This window comes from Rattus norvegicus, chromosome 13, assembly GCF_036323735.1.
Source record: "Rattus norvegicus strain BN/NHsdMcwi chromosome 13, GRCr8, whole genome shotgun sequence".
Classification (NCBI taxonomy): domain Eukaryota; kingdom Metazoa; phylum Chordata; class Mammalia; order Rodentia; family Muridae; genus Rattus; species Rattus norvegicus.
The window spans coordinates 41,436,622-41,451,558 of record NC_086031.1 but is presented as its reverse complement, the minus strand read 5'-3'; the positions used below and the strand labels follow the sequence as shown (position 1 = coordinate 41,451,558).

Below are 14,937 nucleotides of genomic sequence, written 5' to 3'. Positions count from 1 at the left end.
CTGTAGACTGTGTGTGGGTGTGGGTACATGTGTTCACAGGCACACAGGTAGGTGATTGTGTGTGGAAACCAGAGTACAACCCCTGTAGACCGCATGTGGGTACACATGTTCACATGCACATAGGTGATTGTGTGTGGAAACCAGAGCACAACCCCAAGTATTTTTATTCAGGCATCATCCACAGTGTGTGTGTGGTTTTTTTTTTTTTTTTTTTTTTTTTTTGGTTCTTTTTTTGGAGCTGGGGACCGAACCCAGGGCCTTGCGCTTCCTAGGTAAGCGCTCTACCACTGAGCTAAATCCCCAGCCCCTGCAGTGTTTTTTGAGGACCCCTCTCCCCCACAATGGCTTGGAGCTCACTGAGCAGCCTAGACTGGCTAGCCTTTGAGCCTCTCTGGGATCTGGGATCGTAAGAGTATGCCCCTATGCCTGGCCTCTTCATGTGGATTCTGGGGACAGACCTTAGGTCCTCAAGCTTACATGGAAAGAGCTTTCCTGATGGGGCTGTCTCTCCAGGCCCCTGAAGTGCTTTAATGACTCTTTTCCTGTGTAAGTTCTCTGGCTTTCTCTTAGACGAACCTGGGCACCAGCCTCCTCAGTCATTGTTCCTCTCCTCCACTTCCTTGGGAAGCACAGGTTCTGCACACCCAGATAGATTCTAGATGCTGCCATACTCTCTGTCCTGCCTGGCTGGCTCCCGATGCCCTCCCTCCACTCTGAGGAGAGAGAGCTGTGCCTTTTACTCTCTCCACACCATTCTTCCCACATCAGCTGCCAAACTGTTAGAGCTGGAGTAATAGTGAAAAGCCTCTGGGTAGATTACAATCACAACAGCTGTGTTTACTAAGAGCTAAGAATGAACATATCCTAGGGCTATTAGAGTGTGTGTGTGGAGGGAGGGGGGTGAGGGGGAACCTTCTGGAAGCATCCCATCCTCAGGATATTTGCCGGCAGCCTGAGCCTCCTGCTCGAGCTGATTTTGGCTTTTGGAAAAGGCCTTCTGGAGCCTGGTCTTTGCTGCCCACCCCAGGCCCTTTTCTCCCCCACAGCTCTTTTGTTTTTATTTTTATCTTCCAGCTTCAGTGATTGACGTGTGGCTGCTTATGTTACTTCGAAGAGCAGCTCAGCGCAGAGCAGCAGTGACCAGTGGACGGGTGGGTCACGTGACTCCTGCGGCTGCTCTGCTGGGTCATGTGACTCCTGCAGCTGCTCTGCTGATCCACTAACCACTCAGAACAAAGCCTAAGAATCTGCCATTCATCATTCAAGCCTTGGACATTGTGCTGCCCCTCCCAAGTGCAACTATCCGAGCAGAAGGCAGCGCATCCAAACCCCCATCCATACCTCAATCCATACCTCAAGAGAGACTGTGTCTTCTAGAGTCTTTGACACGTCATTCTATCATCTCAAAGATGGGCGCTTGCTCCAGGGGTCCGTGAGAGAGTGCTTTGCAGCTTGCGAAGTTCCCACCAGATGCTATCTGAGTTAATGGGCAAGCAAGCACTCTTTATTTTTATAATTTTGTTTTCAAATATTTTAATTACATTTACTTATTTGTGTTGGCGGAGGCGTGTGGGAGGTGAAACGACAAACTCTAGGGTTGAGTTCTCTCTCTCAGCACATGGCGCCAGGGCCCTGAACTCGAGTACTCGGGCCTGGCTAAAACACCTTCCCCCACCACACCGTCTCACTGGCCCTGTTTTTATGAATTTGAGACAGGGTTTCGTGTTGCCCAGGCTGACCTTTATCTTGCTGTGTAGCTGAGGATGGCCTTGACCCTGCTACTTCTACCTCCCAAGGGTTGAGTATAGGTATGCTGTGGGCATGGCGCTGGGGAGGGAACCCAGAGCCGCCCGAATGCTCTGCTTGAACCATATCCCCAGACTGAAACTGCAAACATTTCTGAAATTCTGACCAGTCCTGGAGACCCGAGGCAGCACCCTCAGGAGGGCTGTCTCCCCAAGCACAACCCAGTCCCTGGACTCCAGAATAGCACTCACTAGTTCCAGTCACGTGGCTACAACTATGCACTGCCTATATTTTCAAATGAGCTTGGATTTTTGGCGTTCCTGAAGAACCTCTCCAGATTTTCTTCTCCTTTCCCTCTTTCTCCCTCCTCTCCCCTCCCCTCCCTTTCTTCCCCATCTGCATTCCACCTTCTGCCCCTTTCTGTGTAGGTGTGTACGTGCACATATGGCCAGAAGATGACCTTGGGTGCCAACCACATTACTTATTTTTGACCCCATTTCCTTTACAACCTTATTAAATTGTTCTTTGGTTACATGTTATATACATGCTATACACATATTATACACATGCACATGCTATGCACATGTTATGCACATGCTATGAATGTTATAGGTGGACTCTGATCACTCATATCCCTCACCCTCCTTTAGATTCCTCCCATCCCTGTTGACCCTTCTTCCTCCTTACTAGTCCTTTCCCCAGTTCCTCTTTTGTTTGGCTGCTGTTTGAGTTGTATTATCATCATCATCATCATCATCATTATCATCATCATCATCATCATCATCACTCATGTGCGGGGAGTGCACACACTTGCCACCACGTCCCACTTTTTACACAGGTTCTAGAAGTCAAACTTCAGACCTTTATGTCTGTATGATAAGCACTTTCCCGAGTGAGCCACCCTCCGGGTCCCCAATGGCATATTTCCTAATTAAAAAAATATACAATGCTGGCTAGGTGGTGGGATTCAGTCTCTGCCGGGCCCAGGATGTGCTGTGGGCACACAGCTGCGGAAAGCACACTGTGGGGAACACATTTCCATGACTGTGCCAGCCTGGGGTGAACTTTGACCTTGTACAGTGATCCCTCGGTCCCCCTCTACCCTCCCTGACCTCTCTGCCACTCACATTGTGTAAGGACAATCTGAGGGGCGCCAGGGACCTTACAGACGGAGAGACCAAATGCTCTGGTATTCGAGACTCTGCCCGTGCGTCCGCAGCCACAGAGGTGGGGGTTTAACGGCTTCCCAAGTGGCTCTCAGCTTGAGTTTAGCTGCCTCTGATGTTCCTAGGGACTCTCAACTCTTTTTCTATCCCTTTTCATCTTGGTCCCTTACTGTAAGGTCCCTTCCTCACCAACCTCAATCTTGGCTCACCTTGGCCAACAAGCCAGTTTCAATTCATCTTCAAATGACAGGTTTCTGAGTCTCTCCACAGTTGATTCCTTCAGATCAAAAGCACCTTAATTTGTTCCCAGAGAATTATTTATTTGAGACAGTTTCACATAGTTCAGGACAGACCTGAACTCCTAATGTTCAAGCTGAGGCTGACCTTGAACTTCCAATCTTTTATCTCCCACCTCCCACATGTTGGCATTGCAGGTAGCGCCATCACGTCTAGTTATGTGGGACTGGGAATCAAATCTCGGACTTTGTGTGTCCTAGGTGAGTACCTTTTCAACTGAGCTGTATCCTCAGTCCTGAGAATCCTACCAATAGGAAGAAAACCTAACAGACATTGAGGAGGAGAAGGCATTGCTAGAACACATTTACAGGCCCGCATGCATTTCTGTCGTGGACTGGTTATACAATGGAGACCTGTGTGTTATGTACAACTGGCTGACACTGCAGCCATTTCAGTTTAAGCACTCTGTGATGAGCCCATCTAACAATGCATTCTCAGAATGTCTTTCCATGGTTGACTGAAGCATGAGTACATTTCTTAAGTCATGCAACCCCTAACAAATATGCTATTGTTTCCACCCGTTTTATAAAAGAACTCAGGGACACGGGGAGCTGAAGTAACCGGCCCCATTAGGAGATGGAATCCCACTGTCTCCAAGTGGACACACTAGTACAAGAGGCAGGGGACCAATACCCTGAGTGCTCACAAGGAATGACACGATGCTCTCAAATAGGAAGGAAAGAGTTCCTTTATCCTTTATGTTAAGCCTCAACTTGAAGGCCCATAGTCAATTCTTGGCAGACCCACACAATCTCACTGTCAAAGCATCCCTTTAGTCTCTTATACTCATGGATGCTTTCCGGGCAGTTGGGTTTGTGGACTCTGCACCTGACCTGCCCCACTTCCCTGTCCCCTGTCCCTCCCCCGGGCTCCTCTCTGGCTCTGTCCTATTTCTGATACTCACAAGCTGTCTTCTAGGCTACTCCTTTCTTATCCCTGATTTTGAAAGAATTAGACAAGGCCAAGGAGGACTTTGGATTATAGAGTTACAGACTCTGGGGATTGGGTGGGGCGGGGGTTAGGCAGACAGGTCACTGTCATTGTACAGTAGAAAAAGTGAGACCAGGAGACCAGTATCAGTCAAGGTCAGACAGCTGAGAGCACAGACTGCTTTTCCTGCCCAGGGCTCCTCCTGCTACCCCAGACTGTTCACGGTCAGCATCTCCAGACTGACAGATGAAAAGGCCAGGGAGAATGTGTTCTTCTGCCAGCAGACAAGGAGCTCTTTAAAATGGAAGCAGAGACCTGATGAATCAGAATAGATGGTCAGGAAAATGAGGGAAAAGGTTGTCTGATCTTCACTGGTTTTTACATTGTATATTCAGCAAATATGAAGGTGCCTGCAGGGGGCAGCCCAGGCTGGCTTACAATCAGCACGCAGTCAGTGCCATTTTGTAAGAGCCTTTAAGAGTCTGTGTGGTAGGTGTGTGTAGTTGTGTGTGCACATGTACGTGGAGGCCAGAATCAGCCTCAGGCGCTGATTCTCAGATCTTATCTACCTTCTGTTTTTGAGACAGAGTCTCTTAGTAGCCAAGAGTTCCCCAAGTAGGCTGGGATCTACCTGCCTCTGCCTCCCCAATGCTGGGATTACAAAGGTGCTTCAACATTCAACTCCTGTCTACATTTGTCTGAAACTTGGGTCTTCTTGTTTGTAGAGAAAGTACTTAATGACTGAGCTGTGTTCCCAGTTCCATTCATTATTTTTCCCATTTATTTATTCATTTTTTTTTGGGAGGGCAGGGATGGTGTGTATGGAGGTCAAAGGACAAGCTGAGGAAGCTGGCTTTCTCCTTTCAGGGATCAAACTCAGCTTGTGGCTTGTCAGAATGCGTCTTTACCCAATGAACTATCATTTTGGATAGTTCCTTTTGTTTCTTATCTCTATGAGTTTCTTCCCAGTTATCACAAGCTATTACTTGAGAAAAGGCTCTACCCCTGGGCCGTACTTTTCCTTGTGCTGGGTCCAGAATGGATGCAAATGACCTCAGCCTGGTGAGTGGCTGTCCTCAAGGGATTCCTTCCTCTACCTTCTCCTTGGATGCCTATATGCTTCTCGTAAGCCTAGTGTCTGAAGGACCATGGCCAAGGTTCTTGTGATTGACTTATCTAAGGGCAAGAAGCTAGAGAGGCTCTTCATTTTATGCGGCTCTGTTTTGTTTAGAACTGGAATCAAGAACTGTGATGGGGCCTGATGGTTAAGTGTGCACTGCTCTTGCAGAGGGTTTGAATTGGTTTCTAAAGCCCATTGTCTTGGTCAGGGTAACTATTGGTATGATGAAACACCATGACCAAAAGCAAGATGGGAAGGAAAAGGTTTATTTGGTTTACACTTCCAAGTCACAGGTCATCATCAAAGGAAGACAGGACAGGAACTCAAACAGGGCAACAAGCTGGAGGCAGGAGCTGATGCAGAGGCCATGGAGGGGTGCTGCTTACTGGTTTGCTCATCAAGGCTTGCTCAGCCTGCTTCCTTATAGCATCTAGGACCACCAGCCCAGGATGGCATCATTTACAATTTCTTAATTGAGGTTCCCTCCTCTCAGATATCTATACCCTGTGTCGAGTTGACATAAAACTAGCCAGCACAACCTTATTAGGTGGTTCATAGCTACCTTAACTGGAGTTCCAGGGGATCAAATATTCTCTTCTGGCTTCCTAGGCCCCTGGGGCTTCATGTGTACACCCCCATACATAAATATATGCACTTACATATAATTTGAACAGTAATAAGGTAAATTTTTTTAAAAGAGCTATGACAATATTAGACTTCAACAGATCCAACAAAATCAATTCCTATTATCTCAATATATATGCTTGGGTTGACATAGGTGGCTGTCGATTCACCTCATTTATCTCTGTTATCTGGTGAGGAAGAAGTACGGTCGCAGGGTTAACCTACTTACAAAAAAAAAAAAGCATTCTTTTCAAGAATTTCAGTCTATTCTCTAATTATAATGGTCTTTGGTGGTTCATTAAAACCCTGCATTAAAAGCAGTTAATCCCTACTATGAAATCAAATGGAATTTCTCCAAATGACTCCAGTTCCCAATTCTGCCTGCATTTCAATGAAGCCAGAGTCGACCCAATTAGCAAGCCAGATAATTACATCGTCCTTTGGATGGGACTCTATCTCCGACTCAGAGGTCACCCAGGCTTCTTTCCTCTTTCCAGATTTATTTCTGGCTGTTTAAAGCAGTGTTTCCACTGTTTTGAAATATTGCAATCATCACTGCAGAATTCCAGGGTGTTTCTGGGAGTGTGGGCTAAGTACGGTGTGGCTGCTCTTTGATAGCTTGTAGTCACTGTACCGTAAGAGCTCCAAAGAACACAGCTAATAATTATACAAGGCAGGGTAGGTATGTGGCTCAGGGGACACAGTACTTGTTTGCCGAGTATGCAGGAAGCCCTGTGTTTCATCTCCAGTCCTGCATATATGTAGTATGGTAGTGAAATATTGCCATCTCAGCACCCAGGAAGTGGAGGCAGGAGGATCATATGTTCAAGGTCATCCTTAGGTACATAGAAAGATGGAGACCAGCCTGTGTTACATGAGGCTCAACCTGAAGCTCACCAGTTTGATTAGACGAACTGGGCGGTGAGCCCTCCCTCTCTGCCTTTCCAGTGTTGGGATTGCAGGTGTATTCTGCCTTGCATGGGCATCGGGGATCTGAACTCAGATCCTTAGGCTTGTACAGTGAGCTCTTTAACAACTGACCCATCTCCCAAACTCCCTAGTCTACAGTTGAAGAAGACCCTGCCCCCTGCTGTTATATATTGAGAATGGATTAGGGGTGTGTGTGTGTGTGTGTGTGTGTGTGTGTGTGTGTGTGTGTGTGTGTGTGGTGTGTGATAGAGAGAGGGAGGGGGAAGGCCTGAAGGGAAGTGACATGCTATTGGTTGGAGCTGAATGTGTGTGCTTTCAGCTCTAACTCAGAGGTCTAGATAAGAAGCCGTCTACACTCCAGTGACATGGGTTTTCTTTGCTTGTTGCCATCAGAATATGGCTGTAGCAGGACAGGCCCAGGGTTCTGAAGCAGAAAATGACCTGAGTGACTCCTATGGAGAGGTACTCACTCAGAAGAGCTGTAAGGCTATGGCTGATTTGGCCACCAGGGAAGTAAGTGGCCAGGAATAGCGGTTTATCTGCTATGCTAATGTTAGCCTGGGCTCCTGCTAGCTGCTCACTCCCGTTACACAGCTCGATTGTCCGTGTGAGCTTCAGAACACTGCTTTGTACACGGAAGAAGGGGGAGCATGCCCATAAACTGTCATCAATGCTAGAAATGGGTCGAAGAGCCTAGCATGTGCCGAGAATTTAACCCAGGGCATTTACCACTGAGCTACCTACACCCCTCACTGGCCAAAGCCAGCTTGCCACAGACCTCGATATTACTAGGAGGAGAGAACTGTCTCCCTCAAACTTCTTGGCGGCTGCATCTGTGAGACATTCTCTTAGCTGCTATCATGCAGGAAGACCCACCCCACTGTAGGCGGTGCCATCTCTAGGTATGTAGACACGAGCTGTAGGAGAAAGGTAACGGAGCAAGGCAGAGGAAGCAAGCCAGAGAGTAAGCCGCATTCCTCAACGGTCTCTACTCCACATCTGCCTTGGCTTCCCTCAGTTGCAGACTGTGACCCAGGTGTCAAATAAATCCTTTCCTCCTTCAGGTTGTTTTTGGCCAGTGTTTTATCACAACAAGAGAAACCAAACTAGAACAATGTATTAGTCATTTCACTGAAGCCTAGAAAAGGAGCCAGCTAGATGCCAGTCTTTGCACGCGGAGTTTCTTCTTCAGAGCGAGCTGAATTTTACTGACGTAAATGCTTCACTTCTCCACAAACAAGTTATTCACCGCCATAATGAAGAGCCCCAAAATGAGTTCTGGAGAAATAGCTCAGGCAGTGAAATGTTTTCCTTGGAAGCATGGCGACCTGAGTTGACCACCCAGAAACCTAAAAAGCTGGACACGGTGACGCCCACCCTGTAAGCACGTCAGTCCTGGGAAGGTGGAGACAGACAGCCTGCCTAGTGGAATTGGTGCGAGACTCTGTCTTAAAAGTTGAGGCGGAAAGGTTAAGGAATGACAGCTGAGGTTGTTTTCTGGCCCTCACACGTATGTGCATGCATTCCCTATGTACCCATGCACAGAGAGGCGGAGATAGGGGAGGGAAGAGAAGAGGAGAGGGGAGAGGAGAGGGAGGGAAGGAGATGGAAAGGCTGGGTAAATGCATTCTCTGAGAGAGACTGGGTTTGCCCAGGACATCATAGAGTTCAGAGGGGAGCAAAGTGGTGCAGGGAAGGCCAGGCAGTAAATACTGTTTCCTCTGTAGGTCAGTTCGCCTTCGCTACAATTACTCAATGCTAACATTTTAGTACAAAAGCGTTCACGGACAAAGAGTAGGCATGGCTGTTTTCCAATAACATGTTATTTACAAAAATAGATAACAGGCCAGACTCTGCGTGGGCAAGGGGGCACCGACTGTTGACACAGTTTACAAACGGGCAGCTGAGTATCTCGCAGGCTGCCTGTATTTACCAGATGCTCACAGGCCTGGCCATCCTCACACTGGGAACCAGTTCTCGCCATGGGATTTTTAACTGGCCCAATAATAACATCAACAACAGCAGCATTTGGTTACGCTGTGAGCTGCACTGCACGGCTTATGTTTTGTTAGTTCATGTGACCATCACAGAAACCTACTGAGGAGTCCTGTGGAAAACATGAGCCGAGGGCTGGACATGTGGTCTGAATTCCTGTACGAGGGAGACTGAGGCAGGAGGTCAGCCTGGATAATACGGAGAGACCCTGTTTCAAAATAACAAGGCTGGTCACAGTGCTCTCAGGAGGTCCTTACCTCAACATTGATAACCCCAGCAATGTGGGAGGCAGAGGAAGGAGGATTGCTAAAGAGTTTGAGGTCAGCCTGGTCTATATACTAAATATTACCAGACTGACTTAGGCCATGCAGTGTCTAGTCAGAAGGCAGAAATTATGAACAGGAAGTAGAGCAAGGCTACAAATCCTCAAGGCCCTCCCCCACTTATCTACTTCCTCTAGGGAGGCCCCACCTCCTAAAGGTGCCAAAATTTCCCAAAATAGGAACACCAGCTTGGTATCAATACAACATATGAGCCCACATGGGGGAAACTCACAACATACTCTCTCTCCCTACACAGAGGTCAAGAGTCATTTCCTGCAGTTCTGAGTTTAGACCACCACATGATGCTGGGGTGAATTCTCCCACCCCCACCATCACCATCTCCCAGCATGACGTTGGCACCGAGTATTTTGGATATCAAAACTTTTAGTTAGGAATATTTAACCTGTGATAGCACATAAGGAATGACCCTTTATTTTATGACTGCAGGGATCCCCTGTCTTGAGATCACTGCCAATGTATGGCAGACAAGTATGCTGGGGAGCCTTCCTAAGCCCTGTAGGATGCTTACAATACCCTTAACCCGCACCCATTGGACAGTATATATCATCCAGACAAGACAATCAAAATTTTCTGGAGACCCTGCCTGGGTGCTTTCCCTCTGGAAGGGGAGGCAGTGACATTGTCTTTAGTTGAGAACTATTATACTACAGAGTGCAGAATTCAGCTGTCTCTAATAAAGAGCATAATCTGGGAATAAATCAGTGTCTATAATAGCCAAATGGGACCACAAGATGGCTTAGTCCATGAACACACATGCCACTAAGCCTGATAACCTGAGTTTGATCTCGAGAACCCAGAACTTCTGTGGTAGGAGAGAACTGACTGATTCTGAAGATGCTCCTGACTTCCACATGCATGCATGCGCCATTCACTCACCCAGACCCATGCATGCATCATTCACACACACCCATGCATGCATCATTCTCTCACATACCCATGCATGCATCATTCACTCACACACATGCATGTGCCATTCTCTCACATACATCCATGCACGTGTCATTCACTCACACACACCCATGCATGCATCATTCACTTACATATCCATCCACGCATGCATCATTCTCTCACACACACCCCATGCATACATCATTCACTCACACACATGCATACACACATCCTTCACTCACATACAAAGAAATGAATACACATGGAAAAAACTGGCCCAGCTTCCTTGCTCTCTTGCAGACCTGAAGGGTGGGCAACACCTGGTTTTCTGAACACTATATCAGAAAAATGACTAGACCTCCTAGCTGGGCATGCCTCAGATGCCCACGAGTGTCAGTTTCTAACTTCCTTCATGGGGGATACAAAGCATGAGATCACAGCTCTTTGATTATCCCAAGAAGGGTTTTACTGGACATTTAGAAGAAGTATGTTTGAAAGTCATGGGGATGTCTGTCTTTCAAGATTATAAGATTGGCTCTCCAAGGCTGATACATTATATATAAAGAGATTGGGAACCTTCTAAATCATGCTCCACGGGGGTTTTTTAAGGTATGTTTCATCCTGAACTTGCTGAGTCAGCTGGACTGGGTGACCAGTGCCCCTAGGGATCCTGCCTTTACATCCACCCAGCACTGCTGGAGTTGCAAGCATGGGCCACCGTCCCAGCTCTTTCTATGATGTGAGGGATCTGAGTTTAAGTCTTCACACTTGTTCAAAGAGCGCATTACCTACTGAACCTTCTCCCTAGCCTACATCTCACATCTAACATGCTGAGAAGTAAAAGGTCTGGAGTAGAGTTGCTGTAAGGAGAGACAAGCAACCCGAGCCTCAGTTAGCATGCCAGCACGCTAGGGCAACCGGACCCCTGAACGCCTCTGTTTGTGTCTAGTGGGCATAAGCCCTGGGCATTTGGCTTGATTACTCCCCGGATCAAAGCAAAATTAAATTACCTCACAAGCTTCCTTTCAGAGAGCTCGACACGCAGGCGGGCTGACTCACCTTCCAGAAACTATCCACTTTGCCATACACAAGGGACTGGTTCTGCCTTTTGATCTCGTTAATGTGGTGGATGTCGCTGGAGTTCAGGTGCTGCTCGACCACGAAGCCCAGAAAGCTGTTGTCTGGGGTATGAGCTGATGTGGAAAGCAAAAGACAGGGCCGTGAGTGGTTACCGGGCACAGAGCAGCAGAGGCATTACAAACAGCACAGGCCAGCGCTGACCCACTGGCGCGTTTGCATATCATTTGGTTCCGCCTCATCCAGGAGCTCACGGTCTAAGCTGATCTCAGCTGTGTTTACCATCTCATCTGGGTAAATAAAAACCAAGCAGTGTAATCTACAATCTCACCTCCACAGTGGCTTACTCTCTGACAAAAGATGAACAGGGGCTGGGGTGGGGCTGTGTGTGACTGAACTGGGCAGGGGGGGGGTTGTTGGGGGTGGGAGGTGGGGAGGAGCCAGTACAGCCCAATCTCTTTGTTCCAGGTTCACTGAGTGCTGGGGTCAAGCCCTGTGAGTGTGATCAGGTTGTGATGGCTCAGTGGGGGGAGAGGAGGAAGGCACTTGACACACAAGTGTGGGCACCTGAGTTTTAGTGTACTGTGTGCTGAGAAGAAGCTGGGTGTGGTGGTGCGCATCTGTAATCCTAGCACTGGTGGGGAGTTGGGTGGATCCCAGTGTCTCTCTGGCCAACCAGGCTAGCAGAGAAAAGATAAACTCAAGGTTCACTGAGAAACCTTGCAGATAGATAGATAGATAGATAGATAGATAGATGATAGACAGACAGACAGGTAGGTAGATAGAGATGGATAGATAGGTAAGTAGATAGATAGAAGATAGACAGATAGGTAGGTAGATAGATAGACAGACAGATACATAGAAAGATAGATAGAAGATAGATAGATAGAGATAGAGATAGAGATAGATAGATAGATAGATAGATAGATAGATAGATAGATAGATAGATGATAGACAGACAGACAGGTAGGTAGATAGAGATGGATAGATAGGTAGATAGGTAGGTAGATAGAAGATAGACAATAGGTAGGTAGATAGACAGATAGACAGACAGATACATAGAAAGATAGAAGATAGATAGATAGATAGATAGATAGATAGATAGATAGAAAAACTAAGAAGGATGTGATTGAAAACAATAACCATCGACCTTTGGCCTATACACACATGCACACAGGAGATGCACAGCCATGGTCTACACTACTATAGTCAAGTATGGATTGTATAAGCAATGGCTGTCTCATGGGATTCATGGCTCGATGACATCTTAGCCATCTTGGCTTGGTAAGTACAGGCTAGGCTGTCTACACAACAGCCACACATTGCATTTTGGTGCGGGGTTGCATTATGGAGCCCTGGCTGTACTGGAACTCGATCTGTAGACCGGGCTGGCCTTGAACTCACGGATCTGCCTGCCTCTGCTTCCAGAGTGCTGGGATTAAAAGCATGAGCCACCACCACCTAGCAACAGGAACAGATCTCCTTAAGCAACTGCAACCAACAGCCAGGCATGATTGCCTTTGGGGTTACATTGGGCAGATGTGTGGACTGAAGACCAAGCAAATACCGAGAGTCTCTGGGGTATAAGCTTCTCTAAAAGCCAAATCCTTCAAAGCTGGGATGTGTATAGGGCAGAATATTCTAGAAGAAAAGGATTTTCCTTCTGGCCTACCCTACCTATAGGCTCTACATCTTTACCATATACCCGAGTGGGAAGCTATACCACAGCAGCCGAGAACAATTGTAGTTTGTGACTCTATGTTTTGAAATTTGTGTGTGTGTGTGTGTGTGTGTGTGTGTGTGTGTGTGTGTGTGTGTGTGTGTGCAGGTAAGAGGACACCTCTACTTTGTTTTGAGACAGGACTCCTCACTAGGGCCCACACCAGGTTCACTGACTAGGCAGATGTGTAGCAGTGAACCCAGTTAGCTTCCTCTCTCTGCCTCCCTAGTGCTGGGCTTCAAGTGTGTGTCATCATGCCTGGCTTCCTACTATGTGGGTTCTGGGAATTCAGGTTTGCCTGTGGCTCTCACTTTAACAACGGGAGCCGTTGCCTCAGCCCTGTATAATTTTCAAGTATGTTTCACTGGGAGGGGGCTATCTGATTGGAAGACAATTCTCTCTTGATTAAATAGTAACCTTCATCAACTCTGCCTCCCATCTTGTTCAGATAAATTTCAGCTCGCTGGGTGATGGCTCAGTGAAGGTCACACACAGCTGATAAGACAGGAAGCAACCCTTGTTTAGTCTGACTCAAACCGAACCTGCATAAATAACACAGAAGCAAACTCCCCCAGGAATTGAGGCCGTCCGTCCAGTGCAATCCACGTTCTGCAACTTCAGCCGTGACCGCCATTCACCTTTGGGTGCAAACTTCTCTTTTGCTTTGCTCTGGGTTTCTAAGAGCTAAGGAATGCTTTGCCATTTACAGTCAGTCCAGATCTCTCTCTCTCTCTCTCTCTCTCTCTCTCTCTCTCTCTCTCTCTCTCTCTGTATGTATGGTGGTGGAAGGGGGGTTGGGCATTCACACACAAGTGACATTATTTGTATGTGGGAGACAGGTCAGGTGTCTTCCTCAATCAATTTCCACCTTACTGGTTTTTTTCTAAACACTATTTATGTGTAGAGGTGTGTCCCTGCATGAGGCCAGAAGAGGGCATCAGACCCCCTAGAAATGGGGTTATAGGAAGTTGTGACTTGCCTGACATGGGTGCTAGAATTTGAAGAGCAGTGTTTGCTTTTAGTCACTGAGCTGCATCTTTAGCGTCCCTAAAGTTAACACTGAACTTGAGCTCGCTGGTTGGGCTAGCGGGTCTGCCCAGTGAGCTCCATTAATCTACCCGTCTCTACCTCCCATAGGCTGGGACGGTGAGTGACAGCTGCCACACCAGGCCTTTTTATGTGGGTGCTGAGGGTGTACTATAGTACTGAGAGCCACTCCCCTGCCTCCAGAGACCTTCTCAACCCATCGGAGGTGACCTGCTCAGAGTGAGACACCCTAGCTCTACTCTCATCCTTATGAGAGGAAGATGAAGAAGGGAGGCAGTGCTGCAAAGGCGCTCTGTGGGATGTGCAGGCTACGCAGATCCTACCCCTCACCAGCTCATCTCCAAGGCAGGGCCTAATGAGGGCCACAGGAGGAGGAGGTAACAGGGCCCTGACTGAGGAGCTGTGCTCAGTCAGCCAATCTGTTCTCCCATTTCTGTGTGTTTGAACAAGTGCCCAGAGGCAAGGACAATGGCTACATTAGTTGAAGGGGAAATTACTGAATAAATTCTATGGCCAACGAGAGACAAAGCAAGGGCTGGCTGCTCACCGTTTTCCTGCTAGTTTTCCTTTTTTCCTCCTTTTTGAGAAGCACAGAGGGGAGGGCACTAGAACTGGAAAGAACAGGGTGATGGGAAGACAGCCTGTGCATGTTAAGCACCCTTTCCTTTGTTGCTCTAGGGCTCTAGACTTTAAGATGATGGTTTTTAACTTGTATTTTCAGGAAACTGTTGGAGTGACTAACACTCCACTCTTGGCATATTTGTTCTGTGACTCAGTTTGTCTATGTCCCCATACAGGCACTTACAACACAATGACCATCTAAAGTGTTTTGTGGGTCTTGTTATGTGATGCGTTATCTAAAACATAATAAAAGCAAGATGATTAAAAATCCACAAAAGAAGAAAAAATACACACATGCAATTTTTTTATTTTTTGGTGCACGTGTCAAAGATTCTTTTAGCATTTAGCTTGGATGTAAGAGAGGGAGGGAAGAGTCTATTTTTTTTTTTTTTTCCTTTCTTGGAGGCAGGGTCTCCTCTAGCCCCCTCTATA

The 14,937-nt window shown here is 47.3% G+C and overlaps 1 protein-coding gene across 6 annotated transcripts in view; it reads right to left on the bottom strand.

Annotated features, from left to right (window-relative positions):
• Mgat5 (alpha-1,6-mannosylglycoprotein 6-beta-N-acetylglucosaminyltransferase) overlaps positions 1-14,937 on the bottom strand; it is a 288,136-nt gene that overhangs the window by 64,904 nt on the left and 208,295 nt on the right. For 5 of the 6 annotated variants that reach the window (XM_017598934.3, NM_023095.1, XM_063272594.1 and 2 more), the window contains 1 exon segment: positions 11,100-11,233. In XM_017598934.3, the coding sequence (XP_017454423.1) occupies positions 11,100-11,233 (134 nt within the window). 6 annotated transcript variants of the gene reach the window in all.